The 24,019-nt window shown below is 37.0% G+C and overlaps 7 protein-coding genes across 17 annotated transcripts; 5 read left to right on the top strand and 2 right to left on the bottom strand.

The window, feature by feature from the left end:
- Nucleotides 1-220: 220 nt before the first annotated feature.
- On the top strand, nucleotides 221-1,232 carry AT4G24130 (DUF538 family protein (Protein of unknown function, DUF538)). The gene is made up of 2 exons (NM_118545.5): nucleotides 221-701; nucleotides 791-1,232. Exons 1-2 carry the CDS (start codon nucleotides 407-409, stop codon nucleotides 967-969), a joined length of 474 nt encoding a protein of 157 aa, NP_194144.1. The 5' UTR covers nucleotides 221-406; the 3' UTR covers nucleotides 970-1,232.
- Nucleotides 1,233-2,406: 1,174 nt separating this feature from the next.
- AT4G24140 (alpha/beta-Hydrolases superfamily protein) lies at nucleotides 2,407-6,470 on the bottom strand. The gene is made up of 5 exons (NM_118546.4): nucleotides 5,939-6,470; nucleotides 5,187-5,551; nucleotides 4,772-5,100; nucleotides 4,112-4,317; nucleotides 2,407-2,902 (listed from the first exon to the last, which is right to left on the bottom strand). The coding sequence occupies exons 1-5, from the start codon at nucleotides 6,208-6,210 to the stop codon at nucleotides 2,578-2,580; spliced, it is 1,497 nt and encodes a 498-aa protein (NP_194145.1). The 5' UTR covers nucleotides 6,211-6,470; the 3' UTR covers nucleotides 2,407-2,577.
- A 2,047-nt stretch (nucleotides 6,471-8,517) lies between these two features.
- Nucleotides 8,518-12,122, top strand: GRF8 (growth-regulating factor 8; the record flags this gene model as incomplete). Of its 3 annotated transcripts, none has more annotated exons than NM_118547.2 (6): nucleotides 8,518-8,582; nucleotides 8,664-8,728; nucleotides 10,233-10,508; nucleotides 10,609-10,782; nucleotides 10,939-11,374; nucleotides 11,468-12,101. In NM_118547.2, the coding sequence occupies 6 exons, from the start codon at nucleotides 8,518-8,520 to the stop codon at nucleotides 11,931-11,933; spliced, it is 1,482 nt and encodes a 493-aa protein (NP_194146.1). In that variant the 3' UTR covers nucleotides 11,934-12,101. The 3 variants fall into 3 exon arrangements, with proteins under 3 accessions (NP_194146.1, NP_001329478.1, NP_001329477.1); NM_001341644.1 differs by having other exon boundaries at nucleotides 11,014-11,374; nucleotides 11,468-12,085; NM_001341645.1 differs by lacking the exons at nucleotides 8,518-8,582; nucleotides 8,664-8,728 and having other exon boundaries at nucleotides 9,836-10,508; nucleotides 11,014-11,374; nucleotides 11,468-12,122.
- Nucleotides 12,123-12,201: 79 nt separating this feature from the next.
- Nucleotides 12,202-15,035, top strand: AT4G24160 (alpha/beta-Hydrolases superfamily protein). Of its 2 annotated transcripts, NM_118548.3 has the most exons (9): nucleotides 12,202-12,646; nucleotides 12,869-13,105; nucleotides 13,318-13,364; nucleotides 13,495-13,613; nucleotides 13,714-13,874; nucleotides 14,044-14,153; nucleotides 14,240-14,339; nucleotides 14,412-14,535; nucleotides 14,628-15,035. In NM_118548.3, exons 1-9 carry the CDS (start codon nucleotides 12,417-12,419, stop codon nucleotides 14,754-14,756), a joined length of 1,257 nt encoding a protein of 418 aa, NP_194147.2. In that variant the 5' UTR covers nucleotides 12,202-12,416; the 3' UTR covers nucleotides 14,757-15,035. The 2 variants fall into 2 exon arrangements, with proteins under 2 accessions (NP_194147.2, NP_974605.1); NM_202876.2 differs by having other exon boundaries at nucleotides 12,230-12,646; nucleotides 14,240-14,535.
- A 201-nt stretch (nucleotides 15,036-15,236) lies between these two features.
- Nucleotides 15,237-19,440, top strand: AT4G24170 (ATP binding microtubule motor family protein). Of its 2 annotated transcripts, NM_001341646.1 has the most exons (9): nucleotides 15,237-15,517; nucleotides 15,729-15,908; nucleotides 15,991-16,080; nucleotides 16,155-16,255; nucleotides 16,339-16,458; nucleotides 16,553-16,634; nucleotides 16,728-16,795; nucleotides 16,864-17,051; nucleotides 17,143-19,440. In NM_001341646.1, the coding sequence occupies exons 2-9, from the start codon at nucleotides 15,752-15,754 to the stop codon at nucleotides 19,349-19,351; spliced, it is 3,015 nt and encodes a 1,004-aa protein (NP_001320052.1). In that variant the 5' UTR covers nucleotides 15,237-15,517; nucleotides 15,729-15,751; the 3' UTR covers nucleotides 19,352-19,440. The 2 variants fall into 2 exon arrangements, with proteins under 2 accessions (NP_001320052.1, NP_567695.1); NM_118549.2 differs by lacking the exon at nucleotides 15,237-15,517 and having other exon boundaries at nucleotides 15,703-15,908.
- AT4G24175 (kinesin-like protein) lies at nucleotides 19,441-21,563 on the top strand. 2 transcript variants are annotated; one of them, NM_118550.4, is made up of 6 exons: nucleotides 19,441-19,919; nucleotides 20,021-20,069; nucleotides 20,161-20,212; nucleotides 20,322-20,494; nucleotides 20,923-21,036; nucleotides 21,180-21,554. In NM_118550.4, the coding sequence occupies exons 1-6, from the start codon at nucleotides 19,564-19,566 to the stop codon at nucleotides 21,354-21,356; spliced, it is 921 nt and encodes a 306-aa protein (NP_567696.1). In that variant the 5' UTR covers nucleotides 19,441-19,563; the 3' UTR covers nucleotides 21,357-21,554. The 2 variants fall into 2 exon arrangements, with proteins under 2 accessions (NP_567696.1, NP_001329545.1); NM_001341647.1 differs by having other exon boundaries at nucleotides 19,491-19,919; nucleotides 20,322-20,633; nucleotides 21,180-21,563.
- Nucleotides 21,564-22,245: 682 nt separating this feature from the next.
- TLP1 (THAUMATIN-LIKE PROTEIN 1) lies at nucleotides 22,246-23,924 on the bottom strand. Of its 6 annotated transcripts, none has more exons than NM_001341649.1 (3): nucleotides 23,698-23,924; nucleotides 22,906-23,599; nucleotides 22,246-22,570 (listed from the first exon to the last, which is right to left on the bottom strand). In NM_001341649.1, exons 1-3 carry the CDS (start codon nucleotides 23,765-23,767, stop codon nucleotides 22,405-22,407), a joined length of 930 nt encoding a protein of 309 aa, NP_001328600.1. In that variant the 5' UTR covers nucleotides 23,768-23,924; the 3' UTR covers nucleotides 22,246-22,404. The 6 variants fall into 6 exon arrangements, with proteins under 6 accessions (NP_001328600.1, NP_001328601.1, NP_001320053.1 ...); NM_001341650.1 differs by having other exon boundaries at nucleotides 22,964-23,614; NM_001341648.1 differs by having other exon boundaries at nucleotides 22,906-23,614.
- Nucleotides 23,925-24,019: the final 95 nt, after the last annotated feature.

Consider the following 24,019-nt stretch of genomic DNA (forward strand, 5'->3'; position numbering starts at 1 on the left):
ATATGATAAGTTTTGTTAAGATATTATATTCAATAAATTGCCTAATTCAATAAGCATATTTTAGTAAAAAATCGCAAAATATTCATCATCTACTAAACAGGTCAAGATGTATTTGACTATCTTAAGAAAGAAATATTAATTCACTTTGACCAAATAAATGGACAATTAGGTAACCAAACAAAAACCACATGAAAGTAACAAGACAGAGAATTAGGCAAACCAAATAAATAACTCACACAACCCACCGCTCAACCACCTACCCCTTGTAATATATCTCTCCCCTTCTTCTTTTTATTTCATTATCTTCCAAAATCCTCACCACAAAACATTATATAATTTCCTCTTCATATTTCAAGAAAACTTTAATCTTTTTTTGTGTGTAGAATTCTATATTTCTGGTAACTAAATGGCGAGCGAGGGAGTTGTAGTTGTCGGAGGGGAGAGAGAAGGGGCTGAGATCGTGTACGGGGCGGAGGAATGTTACAAGCAATCATTGGAGCTTCTAGAGGAGCTAGGGTTTCCAAAAGGAGTCATGCCTTTGAAGAATCTTGTTGAGTGTGGAAGAGTTAGAGCCACTGGTTACGTTTGGATGAAGCAAGACACTCCTTACGAGCATTTCTTCGAAGCCACCAACACTCGTGTCTCCTACGGTCTCGAAGTCACCGCCTATGTCGACAAGTGTTGTATGAAGAAGATGACAGGTACGATCTATGAAATATATGAAGATAATTAGAGATATAATTTTATTTATGTAAGTCATGTTATTGTTTTTGTGTGTACGTTTATATAGGAGTGAAGAGTAAGCAGATGTTTTTGTGGGTACCGATCGTGGAGATGAGTATGGAGGAGCCAAAAAGCAAGAAGATTTACTTCAAGACTCCTATGGGAATCGGCAGGTCTTTCCCCGTTACCGGATTCATGGACGAGGAAGAGAAACGCAACTTTTACTTGGAGAATCCCAAAAACTAAACCAACTAATAATTATTCTTATGATTATTACATTTTGTGGTGCTTTTTTATTTTATTTCTTGTAAGGTTGCTCTATGCTATTAAATTCTATCAATAATACATTTTCTGGGAGTGTTGATTATTTTTCCTACAAACTTTATTCATAAGTATCTTAGTTTTTTTTCAATCTATATGTGAAATTTGATTTTGATAATTATAATGTGAAGTAAATGTTGATTTGTGTTAATGGACTATCACTTATAATTGAAAATGATCAATACAGTAAAAAAAATCAAATTTGATATGCTTCACAAATTTTATTATAAAATTAAGAACTAATAGGAAACCAAATTTATAAAAATCTCGCAACCATACCCATATTTCTATGAGTTTAACAAAAGACCCCTCGCACTATCATAATTCACATATAGAGTAGTGATTCAAATATAAATCCTGTCAAAACCATATTCACCATTACTTAACAAAAACCCCTGTCCAAATTATAAATCATTAAATCTGGTCAAAAAACTAGTGATTCAAATATAGAAGTCTTAGATATTACATTTCCCTGAAACTGTCGAGTTTTGAATCGTTAATTCAAAAATTGTGGGATGATTAACCATACAGACAATAAATGATTCCTAAACACTGAAAATGAATAAATCGATATATTTTTGTTGGAAAGTGAAGGATATTACGTCCGTTGGTAATGTTGAGGGCCTTCCGGATCATAGAATGAGCGCTTTCCCAAAATTTCATTCACTTTGTTACTGAATATGGCCATATGGGTACGCATTAAAAGCTTTAAAGTGACGGAATAATATGTTGGATGGGTCTAAAACATTCATTAATATTGGTGAATTTGTTTAACCAATCTGACCAACTTGTAGGGAATCATCGCCTAATTCACATGCATATATAAATAAATATACCATCGAGAAAGAAAAAAATATATATACGGAGTATAGAAAAAATGCTACAGCATTAATAGAATTTTTGAGATTATAAATATGTAAACTATTGACATTTACTGATTTACATACTATACATAGTTTGCATCAATATTGGTATTTTTGTTAAGTCTTTTACTATATAGTGTCAAATGTTTATTTCTCTTCGATTAGATTTTGTTCAGTCTTCCATCATTGTGTTAGGCGGATAAGGTATCATCCCTTGACAAAGCGAATTCTAGGATATGAACTTAGAAGAGTACGTAAGATAGAAAATTGTGGTATAAGCCATAGGGAGGAAAAACCTCACCACAATGATGACTATATATATCGAACTTCATATAACGAATTAAATTTGTAGAACTCTTCTATCTTTAAAAATTAAAAAATCTGCAGGTATATACCGTTGATTTAATTTGGTCAAAAAGGTTCAAATAATGAAGGCATACCAAAATTAAAGTCATACCTATTTATATATAAACGAAATATATTAATATGATGAATAAATTAGCATAAAAAACAGATGCGAAATTATTATTTAATACTCCATTTCCTGGATTATCTCATGATACATAAGGATTTCCTTAATTTGTAATTATAAAACTCTTAAGAATATTTTTACCAACCCATTACATAGAACAATCATAATAAATCACAAGTTCTCTCATCAAACATAATTTTAGCAAGAAGAAGTCTTCCAAATCTCTTGGAGCTCTCTGGCAAACTCATCTTGTCTGCCAACGACCATAGTGATATGATCTTTGTGCTCAATAACCTTAACTCGTGCCCGAGGAATTCGCTGTTTAACGTTGTAGCTACACTCGACAGGGATGAGTTCGTCGTCTCCTCCGTGGAAGATGGTCACGTTGCACTTTAGTTTATCTCGTACGATGTCTAGATACGTATCGAGTTTGCTTCCTGTCCCACATATAATGTTATGTAGAGTATGCCATGCTGCGTTGTGTGTGTGACACATGAAACCTTCAATTAAAAAGTTTACAGTCCTGGATAGAGAAAATATATTTATTATTAGCTAGTAAACTAGATGATATGACAAAATGTAGTTTCGTACTAGATGATATGACAATAAAGAGTCATAGAGTTTGCATCTCAACGTAGCTAATTTACTTATTCCTGATGATGATTATTTAAACTTGATTGAATTTAATTTTTCAAATATTAATTACGAAATTAATAGCTACTATTGATTTTGGAGTTGAACTCATATCTGGTAGCACTAATCGGAGGAATTTTTATTCCATTTTCTATATTTTATTTAATCTCGAAGGGTTGGTTGTTTTGGTAGGACGAGAGCACTATTTCTAAACCATGTATTTTACTTGTAATACCTATAAAGTAGAAACTATAGAATAGAATCGTAAAATCTATACGGACATGTCACTGAAATAGGCCGATCAACCAACGTAGACAATTCAAAAGTAAGATCAATTAAATTGCTCCAATTACACATAGTCATAAGTACTTAGGTTGGAATTTCAAAATTTAGCATAACACTAGAGTCAGGTTTGTTTGGTTGCCTAAGTCCCCATTTGTCCTAGAGATCTTCTCCACTAAACGAAGATATAATGATGGCATGTCAAATTAAATACGTGTCTCTCTATATTTGGTCATTTGATGTAACTTGTGGGTCAAGCTAACACCACGTAGAGTTGTACTATATCTAAATTTGTATATATGTAAATTATTATGATTTCATAACCATAAAATGGTCGTAGACACTAACTAGCCAGCGACCAGATGCGGCTAAGAATTAAATTTGTAAGTAAGAGTTAGTCATTTGGAGGTGCGTTTGGTAACTGATGACAGCAACTAACTAGCTACATCACCCCTCAATTGTTTCCTATTAATGAATATGATTCTAAACTTAGAAAAAGTTAAAAAAGCTCAAGCAGAAAAAATCTAAAATTAGACCAAACCTAACTTTTAAATCACTAAAAATTTTAAACTTCTCCAAAAAATGATACAAAACCACCAACATTTTGTCTTTTGCACGCGACTGCGTTTTGTGTACTTATTATTAAGTATGAGCATTTGTTTTTTGTTTTTTTTTTTCTAAAGAATTTTAAGTTCAATATCTTTACGGATTTTAAGCAAATGAGAATTTCCTTCGCCAAAAGTTAGTATGATTAGAAATTTGTGTAAACGGATCAATAAATAAATGAAATTTTTAACAAGTTGATAAGAATAAAAACCTGTTGTTTCGGGTCAAGACACCGGCGATGAATTGCCAAACACGGTGGTGTTTGCATATGAGGAGACAAATGGTACGGCTAATGTGTTCGTACCAACAAGCCATCGACGCTCCGAGAGCTATTGGTGGCCAAACCTTCCTCGGCGCCACCTTCTTCATCACGTACTGCCTCGGCTTTTTCTCTCCCTTCGGTACTGGATAGTACGGCTGCCCACACGTACACATGCACACGTGTTGTATTAGCGTACCTCTCATATATCTTACTTACACAATGTGTTTTGTCAAGCCAATACATTTGAAATTTTCCCTAGTTTGTTAAATTATTTCTTACTACATTAGAGAAAAAACACACATAAAAATTCAATTTTATTTTCAGAAATTAGAAAATTGTAAAAGAATTGGTTAAGAAACACAGCATTTTTCTTGAAGCAATCTAAACACAATCATGTCAAATATTAATTTAGTCACATAGTTCAAACTTCTAAGACTTTTCTAAATGGAAGTAACTTAAATGAGTGACCATCATGATATTCTTAATGTAATGACGATTAAGAGTATATGCAGTTATTATAAACTTTAGCAATCATGTCTTGCATGCATATAAAGTTTATAAACCAATAAAGACAGGTCCAAAATATGCTAAAACTACTAATTAACTCACCGGAGCAAGGAGGGTAAGCGACTTGATTAAGCCGCCATGTCTAGCGGCTAGGCTAAGCGCCAAAATGCATCCCAAAGAGTGAGCCACGATGTGGAAAGACTTCACATTGTATTTGTGTAAGACAGATTTCTCGATCATCTCTACGTGTTCTCTCAACGTGTAGAGTGAATCAGCTGGCTTTGGACTCTTTCCGAATCCTAGAAGATCCACGGCGAAGAGTCTATGAGTCGAGGAGGAGGCTGACAGGCTTGGAAACACCGTCTCCGTCCAAAACGCTGATGAAGATATGAAACCATGTATGAAAAGAACATCCTCTTTCGCTGTTACCCCTGTTGTAATGAATCCGATTGTTTTAAAACGCCAATTAAAAAGTTGTGTTAGCGTTATATACTCAAACAAAGATGTGAAATTTTACCATTTGGGATTTGAGTTTTGACAAAGAGGGAATGGTTTTTGTCAGAAGTAGAGGCCCACGATGTACAAAACCCACAATCACAATCCGACCATCGAGAGATATCGTGGTTCAAATTCTGCGGTCTGATCTTTCCCCGAAGCATCTCAACGACCGTGAAGTTCACCGTCAAGCTTGACTTCGTTAATGATCTCCTCCTTTTGTTCTTGGTCTTCTCATTATGGCCGCTACACTCAGACTCTGACCGAGTAACCTTAACGAACCGCTTATTGAGCTCGTTAACGGAGATGGTTGAGATGTCGGAAATAAGAGAAGGACGTGTGTAAAGGGTCTCGGAGATATCCTCCAGCTCAATCTTGGAACGTCCGCTACAAGAAAATCAAACGAAAGTAAATTTCAAATATTCTACTCCTAGGGAAATATTGGCCAGTAGTTCTAAAAAAAATGCATGTCAAATGTTATAGTAAATATGTTAAATGATAGTAAGATATTTCGTTGAGGTAAAAAAAAACAGAACAATCACATGTAATGATGTAAAATAAATAGCTATAGATTATATGAGTTTTATTTATTTATTATAGATATCTATTATATATTAGACGAAAAGATTCATTATTGTCTCTTGAAATATTACGGTTAATAAAACCTGTTTAGAGGCTCTTTTTAATAAACACATCTTTGAACAATTCTGATATAGTGATATGAGTACATTTTGCATTAATTAATAAAACATAAACAATAATGAATATATATACCCGAGTTCTTGAAGCGGAGAAAGAGTGAGGATCTTGGACTCGCCATTATTGTGAGACAAAAGGATCTTCCCTCGAGTTGTGGTGATGGGTTCCTTGTCCGACAAGCAATAGCAAGGCTTCCACTCGGCTTCGAAGAGATAATCAGCTGCTTTGTAGAGGAGACAAAGAAATGAATCAACGATGTCTAAGATACAGAACACGACGAAGCTAACGGCTTCGTTCAGCCATGTTCCTGCTACGGTCGCTGCTCCTTTTATCTTCATCACAGCCATGGCTCAACAAAAGCTTAGAGAGTTTGATATACAAATCTTCTTTATATATTTGAAGAGAGATCCGTGATGATTTTTCCACTTGTACAATTGTGTAATGTACTTTATCTATAATATATAGAACCTCTCTCTGTCTTTCTGTTTTTCTCTCTCTATTTGAGAGTTGAGACTAGGAGATATTATGGAGAGAAACGAAGAATCAGAGAGTCGTATGAATGTATATAGTCTATAGATGATACGTGATTAATATATAATATGATGTCATAAGTTGAGATTTTGTTAAAGACTCTAGAATTACTATATAAGGTCACGGATCCACCGGTTTGACCGGTCTGGTATTAAAAACATTGGCTAAATAACATGTGGCTGTGAGTTAATTTTAGACTCTCCTTATATGAATTTGTCGAAAAATCTATATATGTTGATAGGAAGATGGCGAATTTATTGCAATTAACTTTATTTTTTATACATAAAAAAATGGAACTTATTTTTGAAATAAGAAAATAACTTTTGCTGGAAACGAATTCAGAAGGTTCCATAGTAATGCGTGTAAGAGAAACTATGTGTATTTTCTTAACTTGTGAGTTGTGAATGAAGTTGGGAGTGACAAATTGGTGGTTTTTGTTTCTTCTATATGTATAGATGTGGTACATAATTGTATCACATGACTATATTATTCTCCATATATAAATGTTTTCTATCATAATTGTACACACAGTATTGTTTGTCTTGCAGTGAAAACATTTAAAACTTTCTTGAATGTACAAAGGTGCCAGATTCTTCAGATGAACAAAATACTTAGTATGGAAAAAACTTAGAAATTGAGAAAGATTGGAAGATAAAAGAGGTAAATAACAGTTGTAACCAAATAAATTCAAAACAAAAAAGGATATAAAAAGATAAATGTGGTTTGTGTCATTAAACGCCCAAAGAAAAAGAGGTGCATGGTGGTTGAACCGTCCTGTGAAACAGAAGAATCAGTCCATGACTTGGCTTTATCAAATGATCATGCACAATTCTTCATTTCAATAAGCTTTTATTTTCTTACAAAAGTATTTACTTTTCCATTTGAATAATCATTTCTTGTTCCTCTAAACCTTGCTAATCCAATTATTTCTTATCTAACTCGTTTATTTCTTTGTTTCATGACACGCAATTATATCTATTTTCAGACCAACGTAGAGGTTTTAATAAACAATATATCACCAATTCTTTTTTTTGTTTGTTTGTTACATTGCCGTTTCTGGACGTATAAGGTTTTCTAATGGCGATATGGTTGATTCGTCCTTATATGTGAAAAATTCTATTCACTCGTACCACCAAGGCAACAACTAATATACCATTATACTAGTTATGACAAATATATATCAAGACTTCCTAACATTCCGGTGTTAAATAAATAATCGACACATCTAACTGTAAAACGGTACGGATCACGTAGGTTAAGAAAATGACATACATGATCTTTGGGGTATGATGTCTTTCTATCAAATTAAATTTGTTTCTTTCACTCCCGAGTGTATTTTAATTTTGACGCAATACTATTTCTTTGTTGTATAAATTTGGATATTTGGTTATCGTACTGCGTGGCAGTCCATGCAATTTCATATATATATTTAGAATTTTTATTTCCCTTGGATTTGCCTATATATTTCTATCTTTCGTTTAGTCCATAAAATTTACTACATATACTACAATACAAATGTTGAATGTTTTAACCAGAAAAAGAAGAAGAAGATCAATTTCCATTTTAAAAAGTTCATAATTTTTGTTCTCTCTCATGATCATACTTTGGCGGGGAATTTAAAACATGTGTTAAGTTATTGATTACTCAATAACAGAAATATGGATTTTTAGTAGTGGGCCATTATTGAGCTATTATAGCGGCCCATGCGAGGCTGAAGGTGTCGTGATCGGCAAGTCAAGAAACCCTAGCCAGAGATTGTACAGATACCAAACGTCCGTCGCATCTCAGATCATCGACGATCTTATGTCACTAGACACTAGTCTTTTTGTAATACAGATCAGAGTCGCTCGTGTTTGTTTTCCTCTCCTATTGTGCCCAAATTTTATTTTGTTGTTACTTGCAGTTTTGCATTCAACTTGTTTGATTAATGTCTCTGAGAGACCAAGTTCACGTTAAGACGTGTCTTTTTACTCAGAAGACAATGGAATATGAAGAGACAAAATGTCTATCATTTTTTGAAGTGATATTTCTCATACAAGAGTGCATTTAACAAGTAAGATTTTGTCAGCAACTAAGATTTGTTTGAGAAATGCACAAAGTTTGAAATTCTAGTCATTCCAACAATGAGGATGCTTCTTGGGATTCCTTACGTAGACAAGTCGGTTCTTTCCAACTCTGTTCTTGAGAGGTGACTCTTATCTCTGAATCTATCATTGCTTGTACGCACATTTTTACTTCTTTCTGATCAGGTTAATGCTCACATTTACAGAGGCAAGCAGGATAAAAGCAAACTATTGTTAGTCGACAAATGCCATTATGAGCTTGATGTTGAAGGTATGTTCCATTCTTTTATCACCATAATTGAAATTTGTGTCATTTTGTAGACCGTACAAAGGAATATAGATGGTTTAATTCGACTATGTTTGTGATATGTAGACAAATGCTCACATATATTATCATGAGTTTATATGAGCATTGTGTCTCTTATTGGAGTGGTTCCTGATTTCCAAAAAGTTGGGGTTCACTTTGGAGTCTTTTTAAAATGTAGTCCTCTTTTGGTAAAACACACATGTTTTATTAAAAACTATATAACCACCGATTAAGTTAGGCCTACTATATATCACTTACTAACAATGAACTTAATAGTCCATATGTTTTGACATTTGAACCTAGGTGAGTGGTCCTATAATTAGGGGTATACGACAACAAAGACAAGTAGACAACTATAGTTACCCAATTGATAAAAGGATATAAGTAGTTTTATTCTTTAAATTATCTTTTTGCCGCAATATTTATTTCCATTCTTCCCCCAATAATTATCATCATGTGATCTATAAGAGAAGGAATTTAACTAAATCAGAAGAAAATAGAGGATTAAAAGTAGTGGGGTCGAAAAGAGAAAGAAGAAAAGAAATGGGGGGTGAAAAAGATAGTAAAATCTAAGAAAGTGACCCGAAGAGAGTAAATTAGTTAGAGCATCACATCTCTCTCTGGTCCCCAATGAGAAGAAGCTCTCACGGAAACCTCATATGGGTCCTATTTACCAACACACATCTCCAAGCACCCTCCTTTAAAACGCCGTTACACTTAACGGAGCTTTATCCTCATCTTCATGGTACGATGTAGTTTGAGAATGAGACAAAAAGAGAAGACGTTACCTAAGGTCGAAGTAAAAGCTTTTGAAGAGGCGGTGTAATGGAGAGAGTGTTAACGGCGTTAGTGTAGGAAACGACAACGTGGGATGCTGCTGTCTGTGTCAGGGAGAAGAGAGAGAGAGAGTTAATGAAGATTTTTGTCTGTATTCTGAAACAAGGTCGAATGTTGGAGACTAAGGAAACAAAAATAAAGCTTTTTGATGGCTTATGAGTCTTTGAAATAGCTACACCGCTCCTCTCACCTTAGTCTTTAACCTAATAACCCCCCCCCCCCCCCCCCCCCCCCCCCAATTTTCTCTCCCTATCCTCTCATTTTTGTAGTGCGCACTGAGAGAGACAAAAAAACAAAAAAAGATGGAGCCTTTGTTTTTAAGGTTTTCTTTATGTTGAGGACATTAGGCTAAGACAAAAAGCTCTGTTTTCTTTCTTTGTTGGATTTTTGGGTGTTGCTTGTTTGAAGAAATAAAGCTTTGAGTATCTCCAAGGTTTCCATTACAGAGACAAAAGGGGTATTTGAGCTTAGTTTCTCTGTTTATGTGTTTGTTGTGCTTTTAAATCGGGGTTTAAGGTTTATAGAAGTGGTGTTTCTGGTAACAGTTGAGACTTTTTGAGGGGATATTACAGAGTTCAGGAAATAAAAAATATAGAAATTTGTGTTTTGTGTTTAATGGGAACAAGAGCAGAACGCAAGGAAGATTTTGTTGGTGGGTTTGGATTTGGTGTTGTAGAAAATTCGCATAAAGACGTTATGGTGCTACCTCATCATCACTATTATCCATCATATTCATCACCTTCCTCTTCTTCTTTGTGTTACTGTTCTGCTGGTGTTAGCGATCCCATGTTCTCTGTTTCTAGCAATCAGGCTTACACTTCTTCTCACAGTGGTATGTTCACACCCGCCGGTTCTGGTTCTGCTGCTGTGACTGTAGCAGATCCTTTTTTCTCCTTGAGCTCTTCAGGTTTCAAGTTCTCACCTTTTTGTTGACTTCTGAGCTATGAAAAAATTGAATTTTGTTGTTATGTGTTGGTTTTGATGTGATTTTGGTGGATAAAATCCAGGGGAAATGAGAAGAAGTATGAACGAAGATGCTGGTGCAGCTTTCAGCGAAGCTCAATGGCATGAGCTTGAGAGGCAGAGGAATATATACAAGTACATGATGGCTTCTGTTCCTGTTCCTCCAGAGCTTCTCACACCCTTTCCCAAGAACCACCAATCAAACACTAACCCGGATGGTAAGATCTCCCTAGCCTCTCACTTAAACGTTTCCCATTTTTGTCAATTTGTCTTGGTTTCATGTGTTCTTGATCTCTTGTTATCATGTTTGATGCAACTAAAAGCCATTATGATGGTATTAGAATGTCAAGTTTTTTACCAGTGTTACCTCTTAGTGGATACATATAGGAGTGGAATGTTTAGTATTTATGCTGATTACAAGAATCTGCCGTTGTCTATGTGGATGACAGTAACTGTGGCAGTGGCGACAGGAGGCTCATTGCAGCTGGGGATTGCTTCAAGCGCAAGCAATAACACGGCTGATCTGGAGCCATGGAGGTGCAAGAGAACAGATGGGAAGAAATGGAGGTGCTCTAGAAACGTGATTCCTGATCAGAAATACTGTGAGAGACACACACACAAGAGCCGTCCTCGTTCAAGAAAGCATGTGGAATCATCTCACCAATCATCTCACCACAATGACATTCGTACGGCTAAGAATGATACTAGCCAGCTTGTGAGAACTTATCCTCAGTTTTACGGACAACCTATAAGCCAGATCCCTGTGCTTTCTACTCTTCCGTCTGCCTCCTCTCCATATGATCACCACAGGTGCTTTTACTTACATTCTTGTAGTCAAAGTATTCAAATCCTTCCCCTTTGAAATCATTTGAAAGACTGAAACTTAGTGGTTGATATGTGAAGAGGACTGAGGTGGTTTACGAAAGAAGATGATGCCATTGGAACCTTAAACCCGGAGACTCAAGAAGCTGTCCAGCTGAAAGTTGGATCAAGCAGAGAGCTCAAACGGGGATTCGATTATGATCTGAATTTCAGGCAGAAAGAGCCAATAGTAGACCAGAGCTTTGGAGCATTGCAGGGTCTATTAAGTCTAAACCAGACACCACAACATAACCAAGAAACAAGACAGTTTGTTGTAGAAGGAAAGCAAGATGAAGCGATGGGAAGCTCTCTGACACTCTCAATGGCTGGAGGAGGCATGGAGGAAACAGAGGGAACAAACCAGCATCAGTGGGTTAGCCATGAAGGTCCATCATGGCTCTATTCAACAACACCAGGTGGACCATTGGCTGAAGCACTGTGTCTCGGTGTCTCCAACAACCCAAGTTCTAGTACTACTACTAGTAGCTGCAGCAGAAGCTCAAGCTAAACAAATGGCGCTCGAGTTCCGGTTTAGTGATTAGAAACCATCGTTGTTAGTGTTTTGTTTGAAAAACTGAGACCTTTTAGCTTTCTGTTGGTGTTTTACGGTTGGATTTTGCAGTAGACTGCTCTTATGAATGGAAAATTGTTTGAGACAACGCTTTACTTTCACTGCTGGATTAGTGAAAAGTCAGAATAATCACTTTTGCTAAACATTTGACTAATTATTTCAAGAGTTGACCAGACCGACAGGTCCAAGTATTGCCAACGGGAAGCTTCTGTGATTTTGCAGGATACGTGACGTCGGCAATGACGCGTGCGAAGAACAAATTAAAAAGCATATATCCCCTTAAAGCGACTTCGCAGCAAAACCTCTTGTCTCGTTTATCTATATAAAGAAAATTTAGTAGCAAACTTCTCGATTCCTTGATTCGTGGGAAAAAGAAAGTCTAGATTTTTGTGGATTTTGATTTTGTGATTCCGTGATTGTATGAACTTGAGCCGTTTTGCTTCGAGATTAAGAATGGCGGAAGAAATCTCAAAGACGAAGGTGGGATCTTCTTCTACTGCTTCGGTGGCTGATTCATCTGCTGCTGCGTCGGCTGCAACGAATGCGGCCAAATCAAGATGGAAAATTTTGTGGCCTAATTCGCTCCGGTGGATTCCTACGTCCACCGATTACATCATCGCCGCCGAGAAACGTCTTCTCTCCATCCTCAAGTAGATCTTTCTCTCTCAAGCACACATTTTTATTCTCAATTAGGGATATAACTCTCAGTTGGATTGATTGTTGACATAAATGAATTTGAAATTCTGTAATTTGGGTTTAGCCCTGTTTCTGGGTCATTGTTTCTTAGAGGACGAAATGTAAAAGGAGAGTTTTTTAGGTTCTATATTAGGGATACGCTGCTTATTAGCTCTTTTGGGATGATTACTCTTCAGGACGCCTTATGTACAAGAGCAAGTCAGTATTGGTTCAGGACCACCAGGTTCTAAAATCAGGTGGTTTAGGTCTACGAGCAATGAGTCACGTTACATCAACACTGTTACATTTGATGCCAAGGAGGGAGCTCCTACACTCGTCATGGTTCATGGTTATGGTGCTTCTCAAGGGTTTTTCTTCCGTAATTTTGATGCTCTTGCCAGTCGATTTAGAGTGATCGCTATTGATCAACTTGGGTAAGCAACTTTGGTATCATTCAACTTGTCTTCCTCAACTGTATTAGTCACAATATGGCCTTTTGGTTGCTTCAAGTGTTAAAGATTTCATGCTGTTGCCATCACTTGATTTTAATGTCTTAAAAATCGAAGACAGGATATTGCTGCCCATTTTAAACTACTTGTATACATTGTGAATGTATAATAAGGTAGTTCTCTCTTTTTCTTCGTAGGTGGGGTGGTTCAAGTAGGCCTGATTTTACATGTAGAAGCACAGAAGGTATTTATTCCCTCTACTGTTAATGAATCGTGGCTAAACTTTCATTGGTACCCTCTCAGTCTCTTAATGGCTTGTATATGAGTTGATATACCAGTAATGAAACTGCATTGTTCCTTCTTTAATTGTGCAGAAACTGAGGCATGGTTTATCGACTCCTTTGAGGAATGGCGTAAAGCCCAGAATCTCAGTAACTTTATTCTATTAGGACATTCTTTTGGAGGCTATGTTGCTGCTAAATACGCGCTTAAGGTGAATTCTCATATTTGGTATAACTAAATTAGTAAGTGGTGACAGTTTTTGATTATTATGATATCTGACTTTTCATTGGGCATATCTCTGGATCTTTCAGCATCCTGAACATGTTCAACACTTAATTCTGGTGGGATCTGCTGGGTTCTCAGCAGAAGCAGATGCCAAATCAGAATGGCTCACTAAATTTAGAGCAACATGGAAAGGTGCAGTCCTAAATCATTTATGGGAGTCAAATTTCACTCCTCAGAAGCTGGTTAGGTATGCTCATATAATCATTTCCCATTCACCAATAGGTTGATTAGATAGATACTCATTTCGTTGATACAAATTTATGGCACTCAATTGAGCATGGGAACACTTATTCGATGAAATTAGTTGGCAGGAGTAATATATTCACTATATTTCTGTAAATGTGCTTTGTGTGCAGAGGATTAGGTCCTTGGGGTCCAGGTCTTGTAAATCGGTATACAACTGCAAGATTTGGTGCACATTCGGAGGGAACTGGGCTAACAGAAGAGGAAGCCAAATTGCTAACCGGTAAGTAATTGTTTCTTTAAGTTCCATAGAAGTTATGGAGAGTGATAATGCAATCGCTGATAGTGATGGTTCGTTTTGCAATGTAGATTATGTGTACCATACTTTGGCTGCAAAGGCTAGTGGAGAGTTATGCTTGAAATACATCTTCTCATTTGGAGCATTTGCTAGGAAGCCCCTCTTACAAAGGTATGTCCACCAAAAACATTGCTGATAAAGTTTCTGCATACTCACACTCGATGACTCCTCTTTTGTGTGCAGTGCATCAGAGTGGAAAGTGCCAACAACGTTTATCTATGGAATGAATGATTGGATGAACTATCAAGGTGCGGTGGAAGCGAGGAAATCCATGAAGGTCCCTTGCGAAATCATTCGGGTTCCACAGGTAAATCTCTAAACACATTCATTTGTTTTCTCATTTAAGAGGTGAATATAGAGAAGAAGATGACGCTTACAAGAGATTTTGTTTGATCGCAGGGTGGTCATTTTGTGTTCATAGACAACCCAATTGGTTTTCATTCTGCAGTGCTTTATGCTTGCCGCAAGTTTATATCTCAAGACTCCTCTCATGATCAACAACTCCTAGATGGTCTACGATTGGTTTAGTCATAGTATCTTGTTCCTTTTACCTTCCAAATTTATTCTATATGTGTATACAAGTATATATGAAAAAGAACATAAAAAAGAATTACTTTCTTTATTTGAATATTCGGTTGTGTATTGGAGTTTCAAGTCCTCTTTCCATGTCTAAAAGTTCTATTTGTAACGTTCTTGATTTCACTCTAAAACCTCTTAAAGTGTTTCAAATGTGATCTCATTATCGACATCCAAGTTGTAATCTTTCACAATCCACAATAATCTTTTATCTCATTTTTTACATTTTACATATGAAACAAAATTATATGTGCTTGAAATGGGGACCACTAGGTCTGGTAAATTCTTATTGTTTTAGACTTTTAGTCATCAACATAAGGTTAACTTTCCTTGTACAGCAAGGAAATAGTGTATTTACCGTAGCGGGAAGGGTAAAGAGAGGTTACAATTTGGCATCATTCTTATTTTAGTAGAGAGACCTGGACTTGGTGGTCGAAACATTTCCAATGGCCATGCCGACATGTTCTCTCTCAGACAGCTCAATCAGCTGAAAACTTGAGGAAGAAGAAACTAGAGAGGGTTTTTTGACCTGATTATTTATTTTGGCTGACTCATTCTTCTCACATCCCAACAAATTTTCGTTGATATCTGTCTCTGTCTTCATTTCCGACATGGAATTTGTTCAACATCAATTCTTTTCTTTAGCTTTATGATCCCTCACAAATAAATAATGTCCCTCTCTCAATTTGCAGCAAACCGCTGACGATCAAAAGGTGAGCCAAGTCTTTTACATGTCGATAATTAGGTTTGGTCAATGAAATGTTTGAATGTTTCATTCTTGGTTTCTGATACGATGAGAAGAAGTTTGGTTTCAACACATTTTTTTGTTGTTGTTGTGATATCTAAATTCTGATCATTTCAATTTGATCAAATGATCATCAACTGATTTAAGCATCCTTAAATGGGTTTGGATTTGCACAATAGAGAAATATAGAAAGCAAGGAAAGATGGGCGGAGAAGAGAAGATATTGGTGTCGGTGAGGGTTAGGCCGCTAAACGAGAAAGAGAAGACGAGGAACGATAGATGCGATTGGGAATGTATCAACGACACCACAATCATCTGCAAATTCCATAATTTGCCTGATAAGTCTTCCTACACATTTGGTAAGAATTTGAATTGCATCTCTTTCTAACCATTTTGATTTGAGGTATACTATTATATGAATCATTTAAAAATGTGTTATAGACAAGGTATTTGGATTCGAATGCCCCACGAAGCAAGTTTACGATGATGGAGCAAAAGAAGTTGCACTTTGTGTCCTCTCCGGAATTAACTGTAAGAAATAGGTAGGTTTGTTGCATCTCTCCTTATGATCAATCATTTTGATAAATACTATTCTTGTGTTGCAGCGAGCATTTTCGCGTATGGACAGACAAGTAGTGGGAAAACGTACACCATGAGTGGAATCACTGAATTTGCAATGGACGATATATTTGCTTACATTGACAAGGTTACATACATGAACCTAACTTTTTGTTTTCTGCCATGTATCTAAATTTCTGTCTCTGAGAGATCCTCTGTTGTTTCCTTTAGCATAAACAAGAAAGAAAATTCACTCTAAAATTCTCAGCCATGGAAATCTACAATGAAGCTGTAAGGGATCTCCTTTGTGAAGATAGTAGCACTCCACTTAGGCTTTTAGATGATCCAGAGGTCAGCTTAACTTCTTTATCACGCCATTAATAACACTCTAATCATCATTAGCTACTAAATTGATTACTGATATTACTATTTGCAACTTTGATAGAGAGGAACGGTCGTTGAGAAACTTAGAGAGGAGACTCTCAGAGACAGGAGTCATCTTGAGGAACTTCTTTCTATATGCGAGAGTACTTGAGCAAAACTTATTTCTTCTTTCTTTCTTCATAATTTAGTTATTACCAACAACTAGGTATATATTGAATTTGTGGATTTTTTTGCAGCTCAGAGGAAGATTGGAGAGACATCTTTAAATGAGATTAGCTCCAGATCTCATCAGATTCTCCGACTGGTACTCACTTTCATATCTTTTTTTTTTCCCCCTTTTTGCATTCTTGATGAAAGTTTTTGTTCATGCAGACAATTGAAAGCTCGAGTCAACAATTTTCTCCAGAGAGCTCAGCGACTCTTGCAGCATCAGTGTGCTTTGTTGATCTAGCTGGAAGTGAACGTGCTTCTCAGACATTATCTGCTGGTTCAAGACTCAAAGAAGGTTGTCACATTAATCGGAGTTTACTTACTCTCGGTACTGTCATCCGGAAACTAAGGTCACTTTTGCACCAATTTAGTAATTCTTTGCTAGGTCTCATATCACTTCATCTTTGAGCTGATATGAGTCTTTTATTGAAATTACTACAGCAAAGGGAAAAATGGACATATACCATATAGAGACTCAAAGCTAACTCGTATACTTCAGAACTCATTGGGTGGAAACGCAAGAACGGCTATCATCTGTACAATGAGCCCTGCACGTAGTCATCTCGAACAATCAAGAAACACTCTTCTCTTTGCAACTTGTGCTAAAGAGGTGACCACAAATGCTCAAGTCAATTTGGTTGTGTCTGAGAAAGCTTTGGTGAAGCAACTGCAGCGGGAACTGGCGAGAATGGAGAATGAGTTGAAGAATCTTGGACCTGCTTCTGCTTCTTCAACCTCTGATTTCTACGCGTTAATGCTCAAACAGAAAGAAGAGTTGATTGCAAAGATGGAGGAACAAATCCATGAACTTAAATGGCAAAGAGATGTAGCTCAATCTCGGGTCGAGAATTTGCTTAAATCAACAGCGGAAGAGCGGTCATCTTCAAGTTCAATGGATAGCAGAAGAAGAAGAATAAGCTACGATTCAACGGATTTTGATGAGCCTCGAATGCTAAATAACTTGGGGAAGAGTAACTTGTACTCTCCTGATGAGGATGGTTTCCTGCTGGATGATACTACCCCTCAATTTCCGGGGCATAACCTACATGATAAATGGGAGGAGATGGCTCAAAGCACCACCCAAGAACCAGAAGATGCTTGCAAAGAAGTTAGATGCATTGAAGTAAACAGTGGAGAAGCAGAAAGAGTTCAAATCCAAGACTCACTAGATGACATTGTTGAAAAGAAGGAATATGAACAAAACTATGAGTCCCAAAAGGATGATGCTGATTCATCTATAAAAAACATAGATATGGAGTTGAGTTTATATACTAAACCTGAAGCTGAAGATGGGGTAAGTGTAAAGAAATTAATAGAAGACGTCCAAGAGACTGAGCAATCTGTGGAGAAACAAAAGCAATCTCCAAAGAAAGAAGAAATGGAACAGTATTTGTCTAGAGATATGTCAGAGCAAGTAACGAAGTCACTCCCTGAAGAAGAGCAATGTGTACAAGAATATGGAGCCTATGATAAACTTGAAGCTCAAGATGTGCTAACTATAAACAAGTTAGAAGAATCCCAACAGACTGAGCAATCTGTGGAGAAGGAAGACACAAAAAAGAATTTGTCTTCAAAGAAAGAAGACTTAAAACAGAATTTATCTATGGATCAGTCAGAGCAATTATATAAATCACCTCCAGAGGATGAGAAATGTGTAGAGGTGTATGAAGGGTCTGATAAAGACGATAATACATATGAGGCTCTGAAGAAAAAGGTCAAGGAAATGCAGAAGACAATTGAGTACTTTATGAGTATTCAATCAGCAGAAGAGAAACAATCTCCTTCGTTTAATATTATAGATGATACTTTGAGTCCAGGAGAGTATTTCAAGATGAGAAGAAGCCGAAGTTGCAGAGAAAATCTCTTGTTTACAAAGGCGGCGGCTGCTGCTGCTAGTAGAGGTTTCATATTCGAGACCACTAACACATCCTTTGATTCAGATATCACTGTCTCCATGGACGCACAGAGCATCAAAGATTCTGATACAGAGACTAGCAGTAGCAGCTTCCATGAATTTATGGCAGGACTTAGAGAAAGAACAATGCAGCACCATTCCACGCATAGCGACGATACTGATACAAAGACGATGAAGCCAGAAAACACAGATGATGGCGGCGAGAAAACAGAGTTTGAGAGACAACAAAGCCAAATAATTGAGCTTTGGCAAGTATGTAATGTACCTTTGGTTCACAGAACATACTTTTTCTTGCTCTTCAAAGGCGATCCATCCGACTTTGTTTACATGGAAGTCGAACTCCGAAGACTATCTTTTCTAAAAGACTCGACCGAGACATCGAGGAAACAAACTGCCAAAGCAGTAACACGCGAGAGGGAATGGTTAGCTAAGCAAATACCAAACAAGTTTGGAAAGAAGGAAAAAGAAGAAGTTTACAAGAAATGGGGTGTTGAATTGAGCTCAAAACGGAGAAGCCTGCAAGTAACACACAAACTATGGAACAACAACACCAAAGACATAGAGCATTGCAAAGAGAGTGCTTCTCTAATAGCTACATTGGTTGGATTCGTTGACTCAACTCTAACACCAAAGGAAATGTTTGGCCTCAGCTTAACACCTACAACATTCAACATCAAACCCTCCTCTGGCTGGAAATTTTCAAACTCTTTCTCTCGTATTAGCTTCACTGGATGATAAATAATGAAAGCAGAAATATTCAGTCTTTGTGTGTATTGTGAAAGATGAGTATGTATTGATTGGAATCAAACTCAATGAACAGAGCCAAAAAAAAAAAGTCGTATATATAAAGAAAAAAAACTGACTTTGATAAAAGAGAAAACTTTATAGTTTATAGAGTGTAGATTAGATAAAGCTCTGACCTTGGAACGATTTTGCCGGAGCTTGCAATGGCGCAACTAATACGACCAATAAGGCAATTGTCGCCGCAATGTAATCACCATTTTCGTAATCTCCGGTATTTGTTTTCGAAAAAGCTACCGAACCCACCTTCTTCTATCCCCACTCTTCTTCTCTTCTCGTCTTTCTCCACTGAAAGGTCTCCACCTCGTCGGCGAATTCGTCCCGCGCCACCGGAAGCTTTAAAGCCTACTGTTATTGTTGCCGAAGAAGATGGTGATAACGATGGTTACGAGTCTGATTCGTTGAGGAGTCGTAACCAGCGGAAGCGTGATGCTCGCCGTGCCGTTAAATGGGGTATGGAACTTGCTTCCTTCTCCGGTGATCAGGTTAAGCAGATTCTGAAGTAAGCTTCTCAAAACTTGGAAACATCATCTTTTCAAAATCTTCACTTTTATATTTGTGTTGAAGTTTCTGGTTTTAAAGTAATTGACTTTCTCATCTTAGAGCTGCGTCGCTTGGTGAAGAGGTTTATGATGCATTGATGCTTGCGAAGGTAAGTCACAATGAGTACATTTTGGACGTTATAGTTACGTTAATCGTAAATTTGGCACAATGCACATAAGGTGTTCGTTGTTTTGCCGCAGAGACTAGGCTCGGATGTTCGAGAAGGAAAGCGTAGACATTTCAACTATATTGGTGAGAAAAAACATCATTTTTATGTAGATGAACTATTATCTGGGATGTTATCTTTGTATTTTACCATGTTTGTAAATTCTTTAGCTAATGTGGTATAACATGCTCTCAGGGAAATTGTTGCGTGAAGTTGAACCTGATTTGATGGACACTCTGATTAATGCTACAAAGCAGGGTGATCACTCAACGCTGCAGACGCTGATTAGTTCAGCAAAGGATGTCGCAGATGATGTTGGAGACAGTTATGATGATGATACAGAAACAGAGTCAGAAGATGAAGAGGAGGTAAGTGTAAACTTGTATCTCAATATAAGTATACCATTCATGTTAAGTGATTTACACAAGAAAGTTGTCTCCTAGATCGCTTAGTTAAATTCCATCTTTAGGATAGTTTCAGTAACTGCATGGGAGATATGATTTTATGGTGAGGGGAAGATTTTGTGGTTAATTGCCGAGGATTTAATAAATATAGTGGCCAATAGAGTGGGGGAGAGGACATTCCAGGTTCTTACGAGGAAAAAAGAGCTTCCGCAACCTCCTTAGGGGAAGAGGAGAGGATCTCTGAACCACAACATTCCCACTTCTGTGCACACTCATGAATAGCCTTTTAACAAGCTACTGATTACATGTCGAGATGGATGAAGAGAACTGTGTCTGTTGTTTTCGTAGAGTACGTTTAACTTGTTTGGTGTCTAAACTCAACTACTTTTCAGGGGTCTGACGAATATACGGCTATGGCTGCGAGATGGTTTGATGGCCTAATCAGTCAAAATGTGGAACTTACAAAGGAGGTTTATTCTCTTCAGAGTGTTGATTTCGATAGACAGGTTAGTCAAATTAAAATTGAATAAGTCAAGGAGATGTGTATGACTTGTTTATCATGTGTATGGATCTTTGAACCTAGAGGTCTGATTCAAGAAGCATCATATGGTTTAATGGATGTAATCTTTATCCCATTGGTTGTTAATAGGAATTGCGTAAACTTGTTCGGAAAGTACAGTTGGTTCATGAGCAAAGAAAAGGCACAACAGAGGAGAAGCAGAAAGAAGTTGAGGCTGCATTAGTGACTGCTGAAAAGTCTCTGAATCAATTCCTCTGCTCCATGGCGAAACAAGTGCACAGTGAGCAGACTGATTTGTACTTATGAATGATAATGTGTTCTTGACTCTCTATTTGTTTTTTATATATATCAGAACTCCATTCTTTCCCCAGACATCCAAAGGACCATAGTTTTTTAGGTGAATGTTGTTAATCGAATGATCCTGTACAATAAGTCCATAAGGCATAAGCTTGGCAAATTGAATGATGCTGTTAATTCAGGATAGTAAATTCGTAATCATTCTTTCCACTTGACAACAAACATTAATTTACCTAAGTTGACATTTAACTCTTCAATACATGATGTGTGTAACACAAGGGTTTAAGCATACTTTCCTTAATATCAAAGTCTCTTTCACCTGATATTTATCATCATAAGACCGGAACCGGACCCATTCAAGACGATCGTCTAGCTAGGTTTGGAGGACTAATAGAAGGTTATGATTAGCTTATCATCAAAAGGTTTAAGTGCAAACATCAGTATAAAGACACATAATCATCAAGCAGACCAATCAATAGATCTTTAGGAGATCTCATATAACACTCCGTCTACTTTCCTTTAGTCTTACCTCATTCTTTAAGAAAGTCTCCATATAGATGTTTGTTTGCCTTGTATCTTTTTTATTCTAGATAATATCTTGTACTTCTTTCCACCTTTGTTTCTGTTATCTTATAGTCCTCTATTTTTATTTTTGTTTCCCTTTCTTTTCCACTCCAAGTTTTTGCATTTCTCGTCATCTCTCCATCAATGTAATTCTTATCGGACACATCATCCATCATCAAAGCAAAACAAAAACTAATACTATATATCTATAAATACACGAGTCCTTTTCACTTGGTAGTATTTTATTATGTTGCTTACTAATTTGCGACTATAACACTTATCGTACTTCTACCCTAAAGTTAGTGGCATCTCATATACTTTGCATTTGGATACGGTTTTGCATGGACTTTAGGCTATTTTCCGCCAAAATTTAAATCAACCCCCAAATAAATTTGGTTAAATTAAATGTTCATCAATGTGCATAATCATAATCATGAAACATAAAAATGTTATAGGATAGAAAATATACACCCGGAAATGAGAAACAAAAATATCAAAAATGCAGAAGAAGAAAAATAGTAAAGATGAGTAAATATTGGGAAGACTGAACATTTGAGGAATCAGAGGTGAAGACATCGGACAACCACGTCGATAATGGTGACGGTGAGGTTTGTACTGATCCACCGCCATCTCTCCACCCATTCGCTGCCGATTTTTGGCTGTAACATATTCCAACTTTAATCAGATTATCAGAATAATAGTATATAGGACTAAATATAGGACTAAATTTTAATAATTTATCTGTGCTTCCCCGTTTCATAATGGTAGGCCTATGGTACGTGTTGTAATAACCTTTTTGTTTTCCTTTTCTTTGATGGAATGACTATTATAAACTCCTTTATTACGTGTAAAAAAAAAAAAAGTATCAACTTCTTTTTCTTAGCCTGGCTCAAGCCAATCACCTTACTTTGCTAGCTAAGCTCGTCGTGTGCATTTACCAAAAAGCAAGTGGGAACAAATAAAATGAAAACAAAAATAAAATAAGTTAACCTACCTAGGCAAGGAAGGGCAAAAAGTGATGGTGTAATCAGCATCAGTGCATGTGAACGTACTTGTAGCATCGTCGAACGCGTAGCTATATGATCTTGGACACGCAGATTTGAATATCTCCGAGTACATCGATGGTTTACACTCGGTGGGTGAGGCGTACGCGCCACTACAACAATATTCTGGACTACCAAAAGCCTCACACGCGCTTTTGCATGCTGACCCGGACCCGAACCGGAGCTCCGTTGGACATTTTTGGTTTAGATCCGTTACGCATCCCGTGGTTAAGCAAGTACCTTCTGACCCGCCACTTGCTTCCACCAACATGGGAACGTTGTAACCGTCCACGAGGCTTACGTCGTAGAAGTCTTGTTTACGGGCCGGGTCTGCTGGACCTGACCCGATTGTGAATTCGGCGAGTGTAGCGGGCGGTTTTGCTCCTGCACCGTTACATTCGACCTGGTTAGAGCCGCAGTCCCCGGTTAGGCAGGTGCCTTGTCCTGTGTCTGAGTTGAAGTTGCAACCGGTTCGTGCCCAAAACCGACCTGACCAGCTAGCTGGAGCTTGGAACGAACGTGAACCACCGGGAACGAGCTCGAAGCCGGTGGTGCCTATATCGCCGCTTCCGGAGTTGGACAAAATTCCCGGCCACACGGTGAAGCTGCATCGATTTACGATGGTTATTGTAGCACCATCACTTCCTACCAAATGCAATGCTTTAGCTATATGTTAATATTTACATTTTATATAGAAATATTCATACTGATATGAAAGTATGATAGATATGAATATTACGTACCATGGAAGAAGAGGAAGCTAAGGATGATGAAATAGAATGAGACATGAGAATGAAGGACTGTTATGATCATCACTGTTTATTTTTGTCTCTCTATTAAAAAAAAAAAGTACTTTTGGTGGAGAAATTAAGTTTGGAATATTCACAAAACGAAAGACCAAGAGAGAAAAGAGGAAAAAGAAAGACCAAGAGTAGAGTTTAAAGCACCTCTATATATACGTTGTCTCAAGGGTCAAGCTCAAGATATGTGATGATCTCACAAAAGTATTGACCAATTTCTTTTATGTTTTAAAGTGATACAAGATAAAACAACATCTTGAAAAGC

The sequence above is a fragment of the Arabidopsis thaliana genome, chromosome 4 (genome assembly GCF_000001735.4).
Source record: "Arabidopsis thaliana chromosome 4, partial sequence".
NCBI lineage: Eukaryota > Viridiplantae > Streptophyta > Magnoliopsida > Brassicales > Brassicaceae > Arabidopsis > Arabidopsis thaliana.

What these genes read in the sequence shown, in the direction of transcription:
- AT4G24175 (NM_118550.4), top strand. Translation starts at nt 19,564, where the DNA reads ATGGCGCAACTAATACGACCAATAAGGCAATTGTCGCCGCAATGTAAT. An exon ending in CAGGTTAAGCAGATTCTGAA is followed by an intron (nt 19,920 to 20,020) that starts GTAAGCTTCTCA and finishes TTCTCATCTTAG; the next exon opens with AGCTGCGTCGCTTGGTGAAG. An exon ending in AGTCAGAAGATGAAGAGGAG is followed by an intron (nt 20,495 to 20,922) that starts GTAAGTGTAAAC and finishes ACTACTTTTCAG; the next exon opens with GGGTCTGACGAATATACGGC.
- AT4G24130 (NM_118545.5), top strand. Translation starts at nt 407, where the DNA reads ATGGCGAGCGAGGGAGTTGTAGTTGTCGGAGGGGAGAGAGAAGGGGCT. An exon ending in TTGTATGAAGAAGATGACAG is followed by an intron (nt 702 to 790) that starts GTACGATCTATG and finishes ACGTTTATATAG; the next exon opens with GAGTGAAGAGTAAGCAGATG.
- AT4G24170 (NM_001341646.1), top strand. Translation starts at nt 15,752, where the DNA reads ATGGGCGGAGAAGAGAAGATATTGGTGTCGGTGAGGGTTAGGCCGCTA. An exon ending in ACTTCTTTCTATATGCGAGA is followed by an intron (nt 16,635 to 16,727) that starts GTACTTGAGCAA and finishes ATTTTTTTGCAG; the next exon opens with CTCAGAGGAAGATTGGAGAG. An exon ending in CTCATCAGATTCTCCGACTG is followed by an intron (nt 16,796 to 16,863) that starts GTACTCACTTTC and finishes TTGTTCATGCAG; the next exon opens with ACAATTGAAAGCTCGAGTCA.
- AT4G24140 (NM_118546.4), bottom strand. Translation starts at nt 6,210, where the DNA reads ATGGCTGTGATGAAGATAAAAGGAGCAGCGACCGTAGCAGGAACATGG. An exon ending in TCTCCGCTTCAAGAACTCGG is followed by an intron (nt 5,552 to 5,938) that starts GTATATATATTC and finishes ATTTTCTTGTAG; the next exon opens with CGGACGTTCCAAGATTGAGC. An exon ending in CAAAACTCAAATCCCAAATG is followed by an intron (nt 5,101 to 5,186) that starts GTAAAATTTCAC and finishes TCATTACAACAG; the next exon opens with GGGTAACAGCGAAAGAGGAT.
- AT4G24160 (NM_118548.3), top strand. Translation starts at nt 12,417, where the DNA reads ATGAACTTGAGCCGTTTTGCTTCGAGATTAAGAATGGCGGAAGAAATC. An exon ending in ATCGCTATTGATCAACTTGG is followed by an intron (nt 13,106 to 13,317) that starts GTAAGCAACTTT and finishes TTTTCTTCGTAG; the next exon opens with GTGGGGTGGTTCAAGTAGGC. An exon ending in AAATCATTCGGGTTCCACAG is followed by an intron (nt 14,536 to 14,627) that starts GTAAATCTCTAA and finishes GTTTGATCGCAG; the next exon opens with GGTGGTCATTTTGTGTTCAT.
- TLP1 (NM_001341650.1), bottom strand. Translation starts at nt 23,767, where the DNA reads ATGATCATAACAGTCCTTCATTCTCATGTCTCATTCTATTTCATCATC. An exon ending in TAGCTTCCTCTTCTTCCATG is followed by an intron (nt 23,615 to 23,697) that starts GTACGTAATATT and finishes ATATAGCTAAAG; the next exon opens with CATTGCATTTGGTAGGAAGT. An exon ending in CGCGTTCGACGATGCTACAA is followed by an intron (nt 22,571 to 22,963) that starts GTACGTTCACAT and finishes AATATGTTACAG; the next exon opens with CCAAAAATCGGCAGCGAATG.